The sequence below is a fragment of the Mustela erminea genome, chromosome 1 (assembly GCF_009829155.1).
Source record: "Mustela erminea isolate mMusErm1 chromosome 1, mMusErm1.Pri, whole genome shotgun sequence".
Lineage (NCBI taxonomy): Eukaryota > Metazoa > Chordata > Mammalia > Carnivora > Mustelidae > Mustela > Mustela erminea.
In genome coordinates, this window is record NC_045614.1 from 38,671,902 (window position 1) to 38,687,617 (window position 15,716).

Below are 15,716 nucleotides of genomic sequence, written 5' to 3' on the forward strand. Positions count from 1 at the left end.
TGTGTGTGTGTGTGTGTGTGTGTCTTTTAACCGACTTTCTATAAACCAGGTATGTTTCACACACCTGAACTAGACCCGCTGAGTTAACCATGTGTTTGGGAAAATGAAGAGGGTGGGGGAGTGGGGAGAGGATAGGGAAGGAAACCAGCAAAGCTCTTCTGGAATCTTAGTCGAGTGTGTGTGTGTGTGTGTGTGTGGTGAGTAGGCGCGCTGTCACTCAGATCTACCATAAGACAAACTGTACCACAGAGGCTGCTGGGAGTGGGAGCCTTCTCTTCACACTACACTGACCACAGTCCCCACCAGGCACAGCCCCGACGCCTCTCAGTGAATGGTGCAGACTGCCATATGGACGGAGACACTGAACAAGCTGTACAACTCTGGGCGACATGTGCCCGGGGGATTGTCCCATATTAACACCACCTGGGCTGTGGCAATTGTGCTCTGTCTGTGCAGAGGCACCAAAGAGCCCATCAGGATGTTATTTTTGAGTACAAACAAAAAGGAAAATTACAGTGAAGAGAATTCTCTGGCTAGCCTATCTGTTGCTCAGTTCCCGAAATAGTTTCCCCAAGGAACGGTTATCTTCTTTATTCACACAGGCAGAAATGACAAGCTGGAACACATATTAACAATTTCCCTTTGTGAGCCTCCACTATTGTTTTAATGAGGAGAATATACTTTATAATATACTTAGGCCCGGACTGATTACAAAGCGGGGGGTGGAACAAAGCCGCTCAGGACGGCCGTACATATGTAACACGCTCATTTGCATTACCCTGGCGAGCCAGGCAGCAGAGCGGGGGCTCGTCGGCCAGGGCTGCGGAGCCGGGTTCCTGGGTGACACGGGCGCACAGCAGGAGGCTCGGGAAATCGTGAAGCTGAACGTGACTTTCCTTTAAGCCTCCTGCGCAGGTTCCTCCTCTCGAGTGGCCCCATCGCTGGCTAAAAACCGCCAGACTCCTATTTGTCACCGAAAGGAGAGCAGAAGAACCCTCGGACTTTTCCAAACCGCGTGGCTGGCTGGAGGTCCCTGGCTTCCCTCTCCACTTCTGGACGGATCCAGTGCCCACTCAAGGAAACCTTTCTGTTCACGAATCCAAGTTGCAAAGTATACGTTTCGGCAAGACACTTTCACAGGGTGAAGGGTGAAAGCCAGTACAAGGGAGGAGGCTGTCGGGGCGCCCACCCCCAATGGGTCCTCATTCTTCTTATACTGTTTGCCTTCCTTCACACCCTTGGGGTAAGACCAGTGTTAAGAAAGCTAACGTGTACTTGGGAGGAAGGGACACAGGCCCTACTACAGAAGGGTAAACACCTGTGAGATGGTTGGGTTCCCAAAAAGGGGTTTGGCGGAAAAAACCCTATTAGCAGGAGCCAGTCATCAGAAAAGCATGTCTATCCTACATGATGAGAGAAAGCAGTAGGGCTCACAGATTATTTTGCGGGGGAAACCGGGCACATGAGACATCAAACAGCCCATGGTTGAGATCCATATTGTATAACATCCCCACAAACAAAATTAAAAGCAACCCAATTTAGGAGAAACTTATATATTAAGAGAAATTATATCTCCCTAGACCAATGATACCATTTTATTGGAAAGCATGTATCGTTTAAACACAATAAATAGAAAAAGATTTATAGAGTCTAATGATGGTGTGTTATGGTAAAAGGCACTTTACTGAGATAAGATACAACAGCTGTTAGAGAATAATGGCTGAGTTTTTTTTTTCTTTTCTTTTAATCACCATACAGAGTGAACAGTCAAGAAAATCCATAAACCTCTCCCTCATGGCATGCCGATGTTTTAAAGATTTTCCCCCTCCCCCACCCTATGCATGAATGACAGGACACGAGGCTCCTCCCTGCCTTGCTGCCCCGAGAGAACCTTTCTTCCCGCTCTTGCGACACCCAGACACAACTGGTTTTAAGCCATGAGACTACCGGACCGCAGCTCTTCCGTGCAGGACGGTCGTGAAACACGCAGCAGCACGTCTGTGCTACAAAACGTCGACTAGACCCTGGTGTCTCTTTCTGATCGAAGCAGAAATGTTTCTGCCTTACAGGCTACTGCCCACACAGTAGCCTGTCCACTGTTAGCCCCATAGGGCTAACAGTAGCCCTATGGGGTACCATCTTCTTGGCACAGATGGTGTATGGGGGCCCAAAACAATTTGACAAATTGCACAAGCCACACAACTAGTTAAGGACCAGGCAGGGACTGGAACCAGAGACTCCCTGACCCTCAAGACACGGGACAGGTGTCGCTGCCATGACTCTGCTCTGGGGCTCAGAAGCACCTGTATTCCAGGCCTCTCCAATGGCCTATAGCTCATTCCCTTTCAGGTCCTTGACAACACCTGACTGGCCACGCCCCAGCCTGTTCTTTACCCTCTCGGAGGCCGGCCCCAGATGTGCCTCCTTGCAAGAAGATAAGGCAAGGTAGGAGAAATGCTAGCTGTGAAACTCTGGAGCCTCAAATTTGGCTCAACAGACAGATCCGGCCGCAGGCTCCCACACTTGAACATCATGGCCTCGTCCGGATCTCTGAGCTTTACCCCTGGAGACTATCATCTCAGTAAAGCCACGGTGGTTCTGATGAACAGCCCACTTGGGGACCACCAGACTCTAACAGTCACTACAAGGACTTGAGGAACTGAATGCGCCACTAGCATTGCTTCTCAACCAGATGAACTGAATGCGCCACTAGCATTGCTTCTCAAACTTGAGAAGGCCCTGGGTATCTGGTTAAAATGAAGACCCTGATTCAGCAGGTCTGGGGTGGGACCAGAGACCCTGAATTTCTAAGAAGCTCTTCCCAGGTAGTACCAAAGCTGCTGGCCTGTAGCCATTGAGTAGCAAGAATATAGGGCGTATGTGACAAATACACATTCCTGCACCCCATCTCCGGCCAGTATAATCCAATTCTTCAGGAGAGAGGGCTAGGAAGCTGTCTATTTTAACAAATACCTGTGAGAATATCATCAGGAAATGAGAAATGCTGCTCTTATAGCTAAGATCAGGAGTTGGCAAATTATTTTCTGTAAATGGCCAGACAGTAAATATTTTAGTCACTGTGGGCCCTACGGTTTCTGTTGCAACTGCTTAAGCCAGCCATTGTAGCATGAAAGCAGCTATTCAATAGACAATGTACAAATCAATGATCATTGCTGTGTTCCAATAAAACTTTATTTACAAAATGAGCAGTGGGCCAGATCTGGCCGGTAGGCTGTAATTTGCTGACTTGTGTTCCAGACCAATTGCCTTAGCACATATTGGCGGAAGCAGCAGTAACAATTCTGAAGACAATTTGGGACAATTTGGCTGCAGGTTCTCCAAAACGCTCTAATGGGTGATAAAGATTCGGGGTGGCTCATTTTGCTCAAGTGCTTCAAATAAACAGATACAGAAGAAAGCAGCTGATTTTCAAAAACAAAACAAAAACAGTTGAAATGAGGAAGAGCTGTTCAGAGTAACATGACCTCTAGCTTACTGCGTACATTTCTGGCTCAACAGGCCTGATACGAAAACACACAACAGTTAAAGACATGTACCGCTGGAACAGCTCTGAAAGCAAGCTTCTAGAATTCTAGCAAGTCAACCAACAGCACCAATATTTACTCATCAACAAAGAATTAAGTTAAAAAAAAAGGGGGGGGGGGGGGAGAAACGCCAGGCATGTCCACGTTTCAGAATTCCCTGCCTTCTGAAAAAAGTGGGGCGGGAAACACAAATGTTATTGTTATGTAGTCAAATACATGGCAATACGTCAAGAGGCCACAAATCAAAAACAGAGGCTGTGTATCAAGCGAAAAAGTCTGCAAGCACACTAGCCAAGCTAAGACCTTCAGGCTCACTTGCGGGCAGCTGCCCACTGTGGAATGGAGGCAAAGGCAAGCAGTGAAAATACCTGGGGCTGCGTGAGCAGAGCAGAAGGCGGGAAGAAGCACTGGGAGTGGACAGAGGGCAGGTCAGACCTCGCAGGGCAGGGGCCCGACGCAGGCCAGCGGATTCTCGGAACTAGAGGGCAGCCTCTAGGGAAGAAGAGGCTGTGCAACGAACACCAGCCAACAGACACCAGCCAACAGACCGCCGTGATGCTTTCAGGGTTCAAAGGAACCTCTTCCATCAGCGGCTTCAAGGAAGTCCTGAATCGCACACTTGGAAGAGCTTTGCTTCTGAGACCTGCTCGCATTAGCAAACGTCTACTGGTGGTGGCTGAACCCAAAGCAAAAAGCCAGGAAGGATCAGAGCAGCAGAGTCTCTCTCATATGGACTCCAAAGGACAGGTAAATAGGATAAAGGCCAGGGGAGGTGCTCCGTGAGGACGCGCAGGACCTATGAGGCTAGAAGGGAGAGAGGGAGGCTTGTCTGGCATCGGCCTGGGTGCAAAGCCGGCATGGACTTCATGTTTGTTCTTTACGTGCGGTTTCAGACTGTAAGTGATGTCTATTTTACAAATCCTACCTGCCCTCTTCCTTCATGGAAGGCCCAGTAAAGACCAGTATCCACCTTAAAAGAGCAACGTCTGCTGTTTTCCTTTAAAACGTGCTGATGTGCACGCAGTAGGTGAAGTCAATGCACGTTTTGTTGGATTTTAATTAAACTTTATTTTAGGAACACTGATTTCAACTTATCATAATTCAATAGTCACTTCTAGGCTGAATGAGAACTCTAAGTGCTGTATTACAAAGTTAAGGGGACAGGCTTGCATTCGGATCTAGTAATCAGTTCTGTGACCTGAGGTCGGTTCTTTAGTCTCTATGACTCAATTTCCTTGTCTGTAAAGTGGGTATAATAACCCCTACTGCTTGCCAGCAGTCATGAGGATAAAGTGAGACATCACTCCAAAAACAAGAGTGCAGCCAGTGCTCGGCAGAGAGGAAGAACTGAGGACGCCTGAGCTCCCTTCCCTTTCCCTAGTGCGCCATAATATAATGTGATATTTAGAATTTTAATTCAGGCAATTACTTAAGTAGTAATTGCTATTTGTATTTACATAGCTGCTTTGATCCAGGAAGCTCAAAGGGCTTTACTAAATTTAGCATTTTAATAAATGTTTCATTTGCATTCCGTTGATTTTGTTTACCCACACCAAAACTTGGAATTTCCTAAAGCAAGACAGTCAGACAAGTGAAAGGGAACAAGAGGATAGCTTCGTGTTCAGAGGTATCCCAGGTCTGAGTTTTAACTGTTTGTCTACGAGGTCACGGTTCCCTGGGTCCTGGGGAATAAAATGGCAATGGGAGACGGGAACACGCCTGCTTCCCGTTCAGCTCCCTTTAGCTCCTGCCTGCCGAACTTCACCTTCGCCACACTTCTCTCCGGCGCTGGCAACCGAGGTATGTTTATTGCACCAATGAATTTATATATAATCAGCACAATAAACATTATTAAATTGCCGGAAGAAAATCAAAGCACGAAGCGCGGCGCCAGTGCTGAATTCTAATGATGCTGAATGGCCGTGATTGCACAGGGACAGGATCTTAACAAGCCTTGATTTGAGCGCTGGCATCCGCCTCACAAATCACATGGGCCGCTCCTCTCGTAATAGTGCTGAATACTGATAAATGTCTCCACACTGCGCAACGGGGAAGTGGGTTTCTATTGGCAATCTTTACCAAAGTGTGTTTTTTCCCTTCTCTACACTCGAGGGTTTACCCTGAATGATTTAATTATAATTTTCCTTGTGTAAGACAAATTAAAGAGGAGAGTAGGAGTGTCGTGCCAAGCACATTATTTATCTCCTTAACAGATTGCAGCTCACCAAACCCCAGAGCTGCTGCCACAGCGGCTGCTCACGGGAGCCCGCAACACGCATGGGGGCAAGAGTGGGGGAGGGGAAGGTTTCCACGTGACCCAGAAGTGTGCAAGCCTAGGTACGGCTAGGAGACCTCTCACTACTCTCACCAACAAAGCCCCTCAGGATACCACTGCCTTTTTCCAACGTCGTTTTGCATGGAGCCTTCCTGAACCTTTTGGGGAGGATTCTTAAGCTGTTCATCTGAGGCTGAGTCTGAAGGGCTAGGGTACCATCCCCAGCGGCCGAGGCTCTGGCTTGTTCACAGACTGCGCTGGGAGAACAGAACGGGAACGAACAGCACACCGAAATCAGTGGACAGCCGGCCAAGTTATGGATTTCACGAATGCACTCGTGAGTAAGGGATGAAACTTCTCCCAGGGACCGCTGTGACAAACGTCGAGGCAGTGAGAACATTTTTAGGGATCGCTTTTTACCATTTTCCACTACATAAACAGGATATCACACTGACGTTTTCAAAATAAACCCGGAGGTAAAACCAGCTAAAACCTCATTATGTAAGTACCTGTACGTACACAAAGCTGGCTAACTAATGATTGAATTTTTCATGATCAATTCTGTAAGTTCCTAACTTTCGAACTATCTTTCACCTAAAGTGCTCGTCTGTCTTGTTCACCAGCTTCAGCTAAAACAGGCTAACCAGCATTTTCTTTTTCATTCAGCCACAACTAGGAACCCACCCGGTCATGCTAATGGAGAGAGCCAAGATATTAAGGAGTAGCAGATAATTTCATAGTTGCTTCTTCTTTACATATGTAACTGGAAAATTCAGCCTGTTTTTACAGCCAGATGACAGCTCAGTAGAACCCAGATTCTTTTTTGATCCGTATTCTAATTTTGGCATGTAGTATAATGAAGATTAAGCCTCACTCATGTGCAGATCGTAAAAACAATCCAAACCAACTTATTCTTCTGGAATGATCCATTTACTTTCCAACACACCTTCAGACCTGAGAGGGCTATTCTTCTCCTACCCGACTCACCCCTAATCTATCACCTGACTACAGATACAGAACCTTGTAGAATGGGACCGAGCACAGAGCATCTAAACAAGAAGTTTTCCGTGTCACGGGAAATGTTTGCAGGCTCCAACGGCCGAAAAGATTGCCACAAATACCTGAAGTGCTTCGGTCAGCAATTCCCAGTGGATGGCCTGTTCTGCCTGTAGATCAAGATGTGATTTGATCGCTCCACAGTAAATGGATGGCATCAACCTTAGACACCAAAAGCAAGTAGAGCAAAGGACAGCGACCTAGAATCTTCTTGAAAGCCCTCTAAGGTTCAGTGTTATTTTTTAATTACAAAGACACTGTAAGAGGTGAGAAAGCAAGAGAAAAGACTGGCTTCCAGACATACAAACCTAACCTCACTGGAAACAACAGAAGCCACATTTGGCCCAATGCCTCCACACAGTCTTACTGTCCACCATTCCATCCTTCGAATTCTTCTGAACAGGAAATTGAAAACATCTTTTACTTTGCCAATGTCTGCCAGAGAAGTTCCAAAATGCTCTTAAAAGGATGGCTGCAAGTTTTGGTTTAAATATCTATTATCCCCATCTCTCAGAACGTCTCACGTTCTTACGCTTGACCGGGACACACGCCCACACACGCACAAATATTCAGAGAGCATTTTCTGTGATTACAGGTCTCGGAATAGATAAAATGTTGCTGGTAGAAAGATACACATTTAATTAAACCTGTGGGCTTCTTAATGCACAATAGTTCAAGAAATATATGAAATTATATTTGTAATTGCTCAAGTGAAGAGTAACATTAAAAAAAAAACGTTCACTGAGTCATTTTTATTAAAAAACAAAATATAGAATTTGTTTTTCCTGCTGGAAGTGACATTTACTATCACACATTACTTTGAAAGTTTCTTTTCTTCTGTGTGGGGAAACTGTGCATATGAAATAGATGGGAAACCGTTTAAAAATAGTACATTGAAAATAAAAGTTTTTAATTTTAGGAGCATTATATATATACACTCCATTTCTGAAAAGCATTCAACAGTAGTATTAATGCTTCTGGGGTGTGAGGATCCAATAACATGAATTAACAGCTTCATTTTCTTAGAACTATCTGCTAACATGATGTTTTCTGGATATCTCAGACAGACTCGGCTTCAGCTAACATTCAAGCAGAGCTGAGGGCAACTATAATGATAAAGTCTTAACTCCCAGAGAGGAATCAAGCGACCGAGACAGCACTGCATTCCTCCCCAGGAGTTAAGACTTTTATTTTTTAAACCTGTGCATATAGACATGGATCATGTGCGCGCATACACAGACCCCTCCCATCTCCCCATCTTTCCAACCTTCACTGAGCACTGACCAGGAAAAAGGCCATGTTCTCTGGAGGCACAACAGTGCAAAAGACAGGCTCCCTGCCTTCAAGGAGGGCAGTACGTAGTGGCTAAGTTCTCTGCCTCTTCTTGACCTGAGATTCAAAGTCGCCAATACCAGACTCTACTACTCCCTTGGAAGGTGCTCAGAGCCCAGACGACCAGCATGTATCGACTGAGCACTGGGCACGAAGAGGAAGCCTGGAACCCTTGAAATCCAGCCCATCCGGTGAGAAACTATCTCAGCCTGGGTTCGTAAGCTTAGGTTAGATCTGCGTAAGTGCTAATTCCATGTTGAAAAGGTGAAAATAATTAGATGCTTCACACCCAAACCATATTGAACACATTCTTAAGTAATTATATGCACATTCAAGTCACATGGATCCAATTAGGGATCGCTGAGATATGGCAGAGCAAGGCCACCCACCCTCCCTCGTTGAGGACTGCTCCGGACACATCTCGGCGGCTCATTCCTACCTTTCCCTTTTGGGAGTGTGGACTGAGAGCTGTCCATTGGTAGAGGCATGTGGGTTCATTATTAAGGAGGTCTTGGAAGGTGCAGAGGACGAGACACATGTCGTGGTCAGATCCAAACTGCTGTGATTGCTGCCTGTGGTTTCTTCTGCAGAATGAGCACTTGTCACTTCTTTCCAGAGCTGCTGCAGTTCTGTTGGAATCATGCCTGAAACAAACAAATTGGATAATTAAATCAATTAACAGCTAATTCCGTCCTCTTCAAACAGTAATTAAATCAAAGAGTCAGTAAACAAAGCCTAGTGTTAGGGTTTTTTTTTTTTTTTTTGGTGTGTGCGTTTTTTCCCCCCTCCCAACTAAGGCAAATACGGTAGTAACAACCGTGTCCTCCCACTGAACAGCAGAGTTGAAGTGCCCTCATCACACAGAAAAGACCTCCGTGAAAAGGATTCAAAACACAGTTACTCTGCAAAGACAGTAGGTCTCCATCCAAACTGTTGTTTCCAGATTTTTGAAAAGGAGTAGGTAGATGTTATTGTATTTTCAGCCACAAAAAAGGGCTTGAAGTAAATTTGTTCAACTCTACTATTATGACAACACGAACCACAAAATGAATAATTTTTGTGCTTAAGTCTTAAATGATGACAAATAGCTTTGTTATTAAATATAGTTTTTATTAATCACTTTTAGACATAAATTATGAATTCATATCGTCTTCCTGAAATGCTTTTCAACTTTTAACATTCAAATTGATTATACTATGATTATTTCATTAACACACCTATCTTCCTCATTAATTTTGGTTTCTAGTACCACATGCTTAATTGATGGATGTGTCTACTGAAAAACTGTGTAACTTTTTTTTTTTAACAAGTAACACTATTATTACTGTCATTTCTTAGATCAATGCTAATGAACCATTGCAGAATAAAATGCAAACGTAAAAGAAACTTGGAGTAATAAAGTTCTCTTGTTTCTTAAGGGGGTCAGCATGGGCATGGGTCTTAAGCAGGAAGGGTCAAACCTGTACTTTCCCCAAGAAAAGAAACCATCAGTATGTCAATCTCACTATTACGGCCTCACCACTGGTGTTGTGGAGGCATGCCTCTCCAGCCCAGGCTTTCCAGAACCCACCTCCACGCACCTGCCGGTGCAGACAACAGCAAACCACCACAGCCAGTCCTTCAAAAGGACAGCTACAAGAAATCGTCAGCCCTATGCAGCACACGGCAATTCCACATTAGAACTGGATGTCTGGACTGCGGCTCATTGTTTCAATCAACTGTAACACAGCTATCCTAGAAAGCCTGCCATTTTCTGACTATATAGCAGCACCCGAAACAGGCGTGTTTCTTACCAAACCTAAGCTATTGAATTAAAAAAGAAGGCTGTGTGCATTATATTCATTTGAAACACATAATAAAAAATGCCAAGGTCTAAATTTAATTTATTTTTGTCATTTAGAATACAATGGATAGATAATCATCTCAACGTGATCAGCCAAACATCTTTACTTTGCTAAACTGTTAAAGATTTTAATTATGCTAGCATTGGAGAGCACTGGTCTAATGAGGCGATGGACTCCAGAGAATCCGAGTGGTTAAGAACTGTGAAATGAGTCTGATAGGATTTTTTTATATTCACCGTGGATCGTTTGCATATCAAAGAGGAGTAAATTATTGCACAGCAGACCAATAACCTTCCCCGCCTTTCTGAGAGGAGCGTTAACAAAAACAGTTGGTCTCTCCTCACGGGTTCTCCACGAAAATGTTCAAATGCTCAAGTATTTGCAATTAATATATATTATAAAAGGAGGCTTCAAATGATACATTAAGTGGTCAGATATTCTTAGAACGCATCCTCAACAGCCAAGTCGGTTTTCTTCTCCCTTCATAAAAATCAAATGCCAATTATATTTTGATGGATTTTGTCCCAAATGAGCATTTAGTTATTAGGCATATTCAATTATTACTTGTCCCCTGAAATTAAGCCTCAGAGGCAAATTAAACAAAGGGAAAGGTCACTCCACAATCCCGTGTCCGGTTCTGCTGCATCTGGGCTATTATTTTCAAACACCTTCCGAAGTGACATGTGGGATGTGTTTGTAGCTAACAGGCCTGCTACCGATGTCCACACACCAACAATTACCTGGGAAGATGGCTGACCCTCCGACCACTGTTTACTCAGTTGAAACAATAGTGAATAGGCTTGTCTGTTGATGATAGCATATTGATAGAAAGCCACGCAAGTCAACACCTATTTTTATTTTCCAGGGAGTAAATACACATAAAAAGAACGAGCCGCCCATTTTTCAACTGGGTCAGCTGCATGGGAAGTGAAAAAATGGAAGGAAAAAACGGCTTCTAACAACTTTCCCTCCAAGGAAAGCGGGAACTTTGGAGCTGTTTTGGGAGTGAGCTGTTCATCCAGCAAATAAAGACAAAGGCGAATGTCTGGTTACACTTGTTACACCTCCAGAGTATACTGATATTACTCAGCTCTCCTTCTCTTCCAGGGGGCTGGCCAGTCAGTTTCACCCCTCACAAGGGGAGCTAGTGGAGAAAACAGTAACTCGCTGACAACAGGCATGCTTGTGGGTCAAATCTCACTGTGATAATTGCGTTTGAGAACATTCTCATCAGACTTACAGAGAGCAGTCAAATCATTCTTCTCCATCAATGCTACTACACCTTGTTAGCGATGTTAAACTATTACTCCAATGCATACCATCTACAGGAGAGTGCTGTTATTTGACAGTCACGATCTCGTGACAGAATTAAGACAGATAAAAGTCAGGCTAGTCACTCATCAGACTAAACGGATATCAAATTTCCAAAATGCAGCACATATTTCCTCCAATATGGTAGACAGGAATTAAAGTACCGGGTTAAGCAAATTCATGAACAGGTATGTGTGTGTGTGTGCGCGCGCACGCACGCGTCTGTTGAACACCTAATCTCTAGTTCACAATTTCAAAATTAAGAGGTCAGAATGAGCATGAAGTCAGGGGGTCAGCTGCTTCAACAGACCAGGGAGAAAAGCGTATGCGCTCATTACGTAAAACAGAGAAGATCCTGCAATGCTCTTATACAACAAAAATGTCCCTCTGTTTTATACCATAAAACCTTCAGGAAAAAAAAAAAAAGGCCTCTAAAATATTACTTTCTATCTGTTCACACTTTCACATTTCTGCACATTTAAGGTGACTTAGCCAAGGCCATGAGCAGGTACGTAAAAGAATCACACAACGACTGTATCACCAAGTGGCCATCACTGGCATTTGTTAACACCTAACCCCTGTGCCTTGCTACATTTCTTTTTCCAGGACAACCAACCCCTTCATTATAAAAGAAAATGCAGACACCGGCTTAAAAAATGTATGTTGTGGGGACAGTTGACAGATTACTGCTCATGGAACTCAATTTTACAACCCCAGGTATCCCTGGCTCAAAGACAAACAGAGTTGATCAACCTTTTTTTGTCCTTGTACATCCATACCCAGGTGACCATGTTCAAGCAAGCAGAAAGTTGATTTAAACCTCATAATGACATCAGTTTTAAGCCATCATGTCTCTGATAAAAAAAAATTGGGTTGTAGTCCAACACGACTGAATTCTCCAGCCACTTTGGGCAAGGGGAGAGGAGACACGGAACCCACCTTTGGAGCCTACAGAAGCTGGCAATGGCACGGGGAGCTCGCTTTGCTGCCACAACCTGACTCCTGAAATAGCGTATTTACATTTAGGTATCTTGGACACACATAGGGGCACCCCTCAGATATTAAATATGCTCCTTCCTAACGTTGCAGGGGCTAATAGTTATAGCGGGTTGCAAAGCATATCAATCAATGCCATGACTAGTGAATTACCTACTGGTGTCTCTGATATGTTACTGCAGAGATTACACTTCATGCATCACCACATTCGTTTCTTTCATATCACACATGAGCCTGTCTTGTCACTGCCCAATTGCCTTCTTTTGGACAGCTTAACTGATGTACTATAACAATGAACCTCAGTGAGCAAACTTAATAGTACAGGAGCAGTGGGAAAAGATGAGAGGTTGAAGCCCGAGTCCAGTGGGTGTGTCAGAACAGCCTGCAAGGTTTCCAACAATAAACCCGAAGGTGTAATTAATGCACGTTATAACATTGTGCAAGCACAAAAATGCATTCGCCATTGTGTCCTTTCTTCTCCCCTCGTACTGCTCTGTTACCAAACCTTCTCTTTGGACAGCCATTGGGATGCTGACCATGTATCCAGTAGTTGAGATGTAGTGGCCAAAAGGGGAGGAGGGCCAGGAGGCACATGAAGGGAGAAAGCCCCAGTTTCAACTCTGAAAACATAAACAAAAACCAGAACACCCTGGAAGAGATGTAAGTTGGGTGTGGTTGACTCCAGAGAGAAGACTCAGATGAAGACGTGCCTCCCTGGTTCCACGTGACGCCAAAAGTTACTGAACAAATGAGAGTGTCTTAATCACCATGAAGAAGGTTCCACATTTTCAACCCTCTTTAGAAGGCAACAGAATCCAAGACACCAAAGGCATTAGCTACCAGCCTTTATGGTCCACACACATACATCTGAGCCTACTGCCACTGCCAAGACCAGGGTTCTCGAGGAGGGGGCTGGAACGTGCCACACCACGAACAGTGTGGGGGAACTGTATTTCAAAACACAGTGTGACACTTTCTTCTCTCCTTCCACACTGTTCTGCGCTGTTTCCGAGCGGTCCGTGTGCACACATACTACGCATGTCAAAGATGTGCCTAATCCACGAGGATGTCCTAAAACGGCTAGAAATCCTCACTTGTCTCTGAGGTCCAACACGCATGGTAATGACGCATCAATGGCTTTTCAGGAGAAACTTTTCAATCTGTGAAATCTAGTTCCTTTGCACGGAACTTTAGTTTTTGAAGAGCAGGAGGTAGAAATGCTACCTGCTCTGATGAGTGTAGAACTTGCTCAAAAAAACCAACAGATGTATGCAAACAAGAAATGAAAAAAAAAAAAAAAAAGAAAGAAAGAAAAAGAAAACCCGACAAAAGAGATTATTCTCAATATAGAGAATAAACCTGAATTCATCTCTAGAACTAAAAAAGTGCCATTTCAAAAGCATCACTAAGTTTTTCAACAGAACAACTTACAGTGATAGAAAAATATACCTTCCATTGGCTAAACAAAAGCCTTCAAGAAAATTCATCTGTGGTTCCAAACGGGCAGTGCTTGATCAGATTGAAACGGTCCTTGAGTCCAAGTCGCACTGCTGTCTCCTACTCTGAGAGCGTGCGGCGGAGGGGCGGGGCGGGGCGGGGGGGGGGTGTTCCTCGGCTACTGCTCAGCCTCAGCCTACCCCACATGTCTTCATTCTGGCATCCACAAGCAAGCCCTTCAGCTTCTACAAAGGTCCCTCCTTGGACCTCCTCCAGGCTTTTCTCTGGTTTGTCTATGCTTGTTTTGGATGGCCCACACGCTTCCTGATGGGCCAGAGTATCCCAGTGGACAGCCCCCGCCCCTCGGCCCCGACATCTCCGCGGAGCAGTGCCTGCCAGGTCAGGAACACTTACCTTGAGCAAGGGGCTGGAGGGGAAGGGCAGGCTGCCCTGGCTGAATCGTAAGGAGGCCTTGGCGCTGTAAAGACAGGAGGTGCTGCTGCTGGAGCTGCTGCATCTGGAGGAGCTGCTGCTGAAAAGCCAACTGCTGGGTAGCCACCTGCTGCTGCTGCAAGAGATCAGGGAGAAAGAGGATGAGATGTGGCCGCTTCCCAAGGAAGGTTCAGAGGAGGGACGTTTCAAAACACGTCACCGTCAAACACCAACAATGGTGGCCGGGGGATCTAGTGGAGGGCTCGTGTGACGGGGACAGGACAGAGCACGTCGGAAGAGGCTGGGGGGGGGGGGGCATGGGGAGGGTGGCTGGACGTACTTGCCCTCCGCAGCCAGCGGCACAAAAAAATAACTCTTCCATCAAGTCAGCTTTTCCTACAGTTGGAAAGGCCTGAGCGTTTCTAGTCGAGATGTGAACTTCCAGACTTTGAAACGTTTAGTGATTCATGCCACAGAGAAATGGAAGGTGCCATTCCAGTCTGGAGGGATTTGAACCCTGAACCTTGGAGAGTACACAGAAGAACTAGCTGCCTTCCTCTTGCCTGCACTGGGAGCTTTTAACTACTCTGTTTATCACTCCTGACATAAATAAATGAGAAAAAATCAGACCTTTGAAGAAGAAAAACTTCATCTAATATTGTTAATTAGCCATGACAAACGATGAAATAACATTGTAAATCTTTCATAGAAACAGCCACTAGATTTTAATTACACACATTCATAATTTAGCAAACAACATCGTACTCAACTGTGAGTGTTTAATGTGAAGGACACTTTAAGCTTCAGATGCCTTAACTTGGCTTTAGTTTCAGAAACCCCCAGGTCGGTTGGCCTGTCCTGCTTCCCCACCCGCTTTGTTCTTGAAAAGAAGGGGCTTTACTGTATGATAAATATCTTTTTGTTGATTGGACAATGACAGGAGGAAAACTTTTGTTGTGTAAAACATCAATACATCATTCCTGTGTTTAGCAGGCCTCGCTCCAGCCAAAAAAAATTAATGTAGATTTCCTCAGTAATTATCTGAGTGATAGAAAGATAATACAGTGCAGTAGTACAATAAATAGAAGGAAATTATCTAATATCCTTAATCTGCTAGGAATCAAATCGAGGTGGAGGTCTTAGCCACATTATGGCTAACAGTTATGAAAGGAGAATTAACCCTTGCCAAACTGTAGCCCCCCCCAAAAAAAGTAAAAAAAAAAAAAAAGCGTTTAAAAAAAAAACCCACAAGATTCGTTTTCCTAATTCTGAGTATCATTCAAAACATCAGGAAGACCTCTGCAACTAAAAGGGACTGTTCAAGCCTTTCAGAGCTTCTAATAACTATACTTTACAAACAACTGCATTCACTTAACCTAACACATGACCTTGATCTGATACAGCCATAAAATGGTACGTGTATCAAGACCTTCTGATGCCAAGTTCAAAGGAAGAGAAAAATGGTGGTTTCCTTTCGGTCTCCGTGCA

At 44.7% G+C, this 15,716-nt stretch overlaps 1 protein-coding gene across 19 annotated transcripts in view; it reads right to left on the reverse strand.

Moving 5' to 3' along the window:
- Positions 1 to 15,716, reverse strand: part of FOXP1 (forkhead box P1) — a 579,941-nt gene that overhangs the window by 73,004 nt on the left and 491,221 nt on the right. For all 19 annotated transcript variants that reach the window (XM_032359520.1, XM_032359607.1, XM_032359621.1 and 16 more), the window contains 2 exons: positions 14,211 to 14,364; positions 8,648 to 8,852 (listed from right to left, as the gene is read on the reverse strand). In XM_032359520.1, the coding sequence (XP_032215411.1) occupies positions 8,648 to 8,852; positions 14,211 to 14,364 (359 nt within the window). The remainder of the gene's footprint in view (positions 1 to 8,647; positions 8,853 to 14,210; positions 14,365 to 15,716) is intronic.